Below are 6037 nucleotides of genomic sequence, written 5' to 3' on the forward strand. Positions count from 1 at the left end.
CTGGTTAAAACTTTTTGATACTGTATTTCCCAAATAGTGGTTGTCACTCTAAGGGGTGTCTTTTCCTTGCGTTTTTTTTTTGGAGCACAGTCGGTTTGCACTTTTTGCACCATAGAAAAAAGAAATACTTCTCTCCAAGCGCCATCATTGTGGCCAACACCAAATTGCACTTGCGCGGTGTGCCTTAGTGGGCATCAAAAACAAGACGATGGTTTGAATCCTAAAAACTCTGCATAGTTATCGTAATATTATTGTAATCTACTATAACATTATGCACACTTTGGACATTAAGAATCCACTCAAGAGAAACTGCTGTAGACAAACTATTCTTTAAAGAGTACGGTTGAATGGATTTAACTTAAAAGTTAAATACAACTGAAATGTATGCTGGCAGCGATTGTGTCCTACTGGAGCGAGCCCACTTCGAGAATGACTGGGTGGTAGCCAATCAGAGCAGAGCATCCACTTCATTCGACGTAAATGTTAACGTTGAAGTAATAATATGTTTGTAACATTCCAAAAAATGTGTTCAAATGGGAAGTAATAATATGTTTGTAACATTCCAAAAAATGTGTTCAAATGGTGAAAATGTAAAAACTATCTGAAATCGGATCGGATGCAGATGACAGATGTCGCACCACCAAATTTTCCCAGCAAATCTTAGTGGTGGGTTCAGTCAGATGACTTTTTCTGTCCCAATGATTATCCAACGAATGATCTTGCGGACTGATTATGATCGTGCATTTTGGTTTGGTATCTTTGCCATCAATTTGCACCAAAAGCCTGTCCCGCCTTCAATGGCGTGAATAAACGTTCCAGTGTATGTGGAAATTCTGTAGGTTATGTAACAAGCTCCCCGCAATGTTCACTGCACTGGTGGACAAACATTTTTGTTCAAGGGCCACATTTGAATTTTCAAACAGACATATGGCTAAATTAATATATGGGGGAAAAACAACAAAAAGAAGCATAATTAATATAATTATAATTTAAAATAAATACATTGTAATTGACCAATTCAAATGGTTAAATGATTGCAATAAAATGAGGCCATACTTTGTCTACACCTGAGCTAACGTTACTCAAACTGACAGGAATATCCTCTTAGTTGAGCTTGTGACAAGATGTTTTGCTGCCTCATCGGACAATTAAGAGCATTCATTCAAAATTAGACCATTAGGTGTTTAAGTCGTACTGTCGGCGGTGCAACAGATTAGCACTCTGCCAGCCAATGAACGCCGGGCTGATGATCCCACTCGATGTGACCGTCTGAAGGGTAAGTGGCCGACCCTGAAACACACGCCAGCACGCATAGACATTGCACACACTTGGCGATTTGCAGGAAACACGAGAAGCGGCCAAAACGCCAACCAAGTGAGTGCGCCTTCATTTAATTTCAACTTTTCTACCCTATACACTTTGAGATGAGCCTGTTTATGAAACTGCAGAGACCACCGGCAGACATTTAATTCACATCAACAAATCATTGAGATGTTTTTGATTTTCATTGTGATTCTGACAAGTCATTTTAAAGTCCTCATATTTTTCTTGTTATCGGTTGATGTTGCCAGTGATCTCTTCATTTTTCCCACAACAGTTTGTTTTTGTGTATTTTGGTTACAGAAATATGTATCATATCACCCACAACATTAGATACACTTGCACAATCTCATTATTAGAATCATGAATATGATTTGAACAAAACAATCTGCCTTTCACAAAGGCAGATTAAATAGCAGCACCACTTTAGATTATGCAAGGGTACCTAATTAAGTGTCTGGTGGGCAAAAGTGGTTGGACTGAACCTTTCCAAGTAACCAAAGAAAAAAACTGATGTGCTAATTAAGAACAATAACCTGTCTTGTGTGCTATTGAATTGTTTACTGAGAAATTTGTTGCACCCACTCAGCAGGATGACATCACATTTGTTTGTGTTGGAAAGCTCTCACCTTGTGAATGAACAACACTGTAATTGGATTATTGCCAGTTTAAATTAGCCACAAGTGTGTGCGTGTGCGCGTGTGTTGATAATAGAACAAGTGATGTCACTCAGTTTAGGACTAATGTGTTCTTTCCTATTGTTTTGTTTTCAATAATTTTAGGTTGTTTGAGGCAATATTATTTGCAATATGGACATCATTTCAGAAGGAACAGTTATTGTCCATTTATTGTCATATCTTTATGTATTATAGCTCAGGGTACGAACCAAAAAACAATTATAGGCACTCGGGATTATGCAACCTTGTGTAAAGAGTGTGTCTCCATTTAGAAGGATTATTAGAAGCTCTTCAATAATCAGCGTGGCAAAAATAACAAAGCCGTGCTCAGAACACCTTGACTGCCTATTTTTGTCTTAGGTAAAATTAACTTTTCTTATATTGGGGGTAATTTATTTGCTTATAAGTGACAACAGTCCTGGAGCATTTGTGATGGAGACATATACTTTCATGTAAAGACAATGGCCTAAAAGTATGTTTTATTTATTTATTTATTGGTGTTTATGCATAATAATAAAATTTTATTTTCAAAATTTGACATTGCTCTTAAACTGAAACATACATGATGCATAACACAGATCATTTCTATTGCCAATTTTGAGTTAATAGGCCTGTGACATACTACTGTACAATTGCAAGCAGTTCACACACACGCACGCACCCCCTCACACGCACGCACTTACACACATGCGCTTACACACACTCGCATGTGTATGTACAGTTCACAGGCAACAGTTAAATATTAAAGTTTATATTGCTTAACATTACAGTAGTCTAGTAGGACTAAATGGCCCGTCATCTGCTTGTGTAATTTTGTTGGTGTAATTCTGTCACCTCTCACTAGAGAGAGCCAGAGTCCTATGCTTTTATAGTTTTACAGAATGCAAAAGTATTTTTTGTTCGAAGTCACTGATCTCTCCCCACAAGCCTAAATACTTAACACAACCTTGTGTTAACAAGAACACAGGCTTATTTTGTACTGTCAAAATATTACATCAACTTACTCAAAGTCACTGCTGAGGATTCTTGCAGATCACTAAAATGATTTCAATACAAAACAATTGGCACCATCTATTGGTCAGGAAGGGAATTCTGGCCAGGGTGCACCTTGTCCAACATACTGTTTTAGTCTTTGTATATGGATACGTATACATACAATTACTACAACAATTTTATTTCGTTTATTCAATGTATTGTTTCAGGTGATCTGATCATGTCCAGGCTACAAAAAGTACCACTGACAGTGACGTTGTGTGTGCTGCTCTTAGCCACACTGAGCCCCAGCTCGGAGGCCCGGCGTGGTGGAGGCTTCAGGGGGGGTTGGGGTGGCAGCAGACCAGCCTACAGACCGGCGCCCCCCAGAAGCAGTGGCCCGAGTGCCGGTAAAGTAGCCGGGGCTGCGGCAGCAGGAGCCATCGGAGGAGCCATGCTGGGCTCCGCCCTGAGCCGCCCTGGGTACGGGTACGGGTATGGCGGAGGTTACGGTGGCTACGGAGGTTATGGGGGCTACGGAGGAGGTGATGGCTACCCGCGCTACGGAGTCAGGCCTGCGTATGAGCCAGAGGGCTCTGGAGATATGGAGTACTACGCCGGAGCGTCCAGCGGGCCCATCTACAACAGCATCATTGTTGTGATTGGCTCGCTTCTCTCTCTGCTGCTCATTATGTGAAGCCAGGCAGAAGATAGCACAAAGTCGCAGCAATGTCATAACCCTTGGAACAGTTATTGGGCCTCATCTGCACTGAAACCACCCTTGAAGACAGGAAGTTGATACAGAGCTAGTCTGCAGCGGCAGGCTGTTCACACTGGTGACTATTACAGCAGGAGACTAAATGTAACTTGCAATCTAAACTGGCTTTGATCTACTATACAATATATTTTTAAAAAGATACATCATTTTGTACTATTATCATATCAAAATACCTACTATCACACTGAAATTATACAAACCAACGGAGCTGGGCAGCCCATTCCGAGGGCAGACCGGTTTGAGCCTCCGGCCCGGCCAGATGCCCATTTTTGGTGTGTGTGTGTGGGGGGGGGGGTGACAAATTAGAATAAAGGGTATAATGAACAAAGGCTGTAGGTGGATTTTAGTCCGGCCCATGAATTGGCTTTCGTGCGTGTGACGGGCCAATTGATCAAAATCGCCTCAGGACGCATCAAAAGCGTCACGACCAACTGTTTGTGTATGAAGAGACGTGAGACAGCAGGGTGAGTTCAAGCGTGCCTGTATTTCCTTATTCTGACATCACGTAACCTTCGCCTCCCACCTGCTACTGGGGCATACCATTACAAGAGAGGGGCAATACACAGAGAGAACAGAGGTGAAGTTAAAACGTTAACCCACTTCAGTTTGACAAAACACTTACCGCCATAATAAACCCATAATAAGGTAAGTGGTGGTAAATTAGCCAGCTAAGGATTGTTATTGGATTGTGATATTTTCGGCCCCGTCCCTATGCTCTGGAGCAGGTGGAAGGAGCAGGTTATGGGATGTGAGAATAAGGAAAACAGGCAGGCCTAAACGCACGCTGCTGTCGCCCGTCTCTTCTTACACAAACAGTGATGTTTAAATAAACCTCTGCTGTTAGCATCTCTCCCATGTTGGTGTCATGCACTTTTTTTTTTTTAGGAGGTCAGGGGCTGACAAATTTTATGAATCACACTGGAGGGTTGAGGGTACCAAGATAGCGGCTGGAGGGCGGGGCACTGACTGGCAAAAAGGGTCAAGTGCCCAGCTCTGCAAACCATCAATGCAACAGTACGCAACTATGCCTCCTCTATCATCTGGAGCGGTTCAAGATCAATACTAGAGCTGAAGTTGTAAACGCACTGTAGTAGGTGATTGCATCTATAGCTACAATACGTAAACATTCACAATCTGACAAACATTGCACAGTGTCTGAGGACTTCTGGCGATCTTATTTGCGCATGAAGGTGTACTTAATGAAATGTCTGCTGTTTGTAAGTGCAGAAATGGAAATAGATGTTGCATTATGAGCCCGTAGCTCTCATGATTGGAGCGCTAAAAGTGTTCACGAATATATTTCAGCTTTTGTTCAGCCAACCAATACAATGCTTGCTTGAAATAAATCTTTTATGGTATCATGTTTTTTTTGTTGTTGTTAATTGTTCCACATTTAAAGCCAAATTACAAAAAATTAAGTTTGACTATGTAGTGTATTTGTTTTCACAGTAGTTTATGTATTTTTTGCACTTGTGTGCCGAGCGCAGTCTACGTTTTACTGTCTGTGGCATAGCAGATTCCTGTTCAACACCAACACCAACGAGCTGTTTCAGCGTCCAACTGTGGAATCAAAGGGTAAGAGAAACTTAATAAAGTCAATGAAGCAAAAATTAATCAATAGCTGTGACATTTGATCCCTTAAGGAGGCACTGCATTACAAACTGCCAACAATGTGGAAAGGATATTGCCACGTGGACTCTCGAACACTTCAGTTTACACAGTTGGTCGCTACATCTACAAATGCAATTTAAAACCACCAGGCAGAGCGAATGCCATAGATCAACAACAGCAAGAAATGCCACCGGTTTCTCTGTGCTTGAGATGCCCTGACCCAAAAAAGAAAAGTGTACTGTGGTCTGACGAGTCCAAACTTCACAGACAGAGAGAACAGAGGGGAAGTCAAACCGTTAACCCACTTCGGTTTGACGAAACACCACCAAAATAAGCCCATAACAAGGTAAGCGGATTTGAATAGTAAATTAGCCAGCTAATGATTGTTATAGGGAATGTGGGTTTGCCCCAACCCTTTTGTAATGGTTTACCCCAGTAGCAGGTGAGGAGGCGGGTTATGGGTGAAATACAGGCAAGCTTGAACGCATGCTGCTGTCTCACGTCTCTTCTTACACAAATAAGGATCTTTACATAAACCTCTGCCGTTAGCATCTCTCACGTTCAGAATGTATGGATTCCAACGAACACATGAAGAAAAGAAGCAAATGAATCAAAACAAGAGCGAAACTAACATGTCCGAAACAGATAACCAGCGGATGACCTCCGTTGTGTTTAAAAA

General features: G+C 41.6%; 1 protein-coding gene across 1 annotated transcript; it reads left to right on the top strand.

The window, feature by feature from the left end:
- The first annotated feature begins 1231 nt into the window (after positions 1–1231).
- Positions 1232–5110, top strand: LOC148344194 (uncharacterized). The gene is made up of 2 exons (XM_088294556.1): positions 1232–1374; positions 3200–5110. Exon 2 carries the CDS (start codon positions 3211–3213, stop codon positions 3664–3666), a length of 456 nt encoding a protein of 151 aa, XP_088150682.1. The 5' UTR covers positions 1232–1374; positions 3200–3210; the 3' UTR covers positions 3667–5110.
- Positions 5111–6037: the final 927 nt, after the last annotated feature.

This window comes from Idiotropiscis lumnitzeri, chromosome 1 (assembly GCF_059441095.1).
Source record: "Idiotropiscis lumnitzeri isolate Australia: NSW breed Sydney's pygmy pipehorse chromosome 1, RoL_Ilum_1.0, whole genome shotgun sequence".
In the NCBI taxonomy this organism is placed as follows: domain Eukaryota; kingdom Metazoa; phylum Chordata; class Actinopteri; order Syngnathiformes; family Syngnathidae; genus Idiotropiscis; species Idiotropiscis lumnitzeri.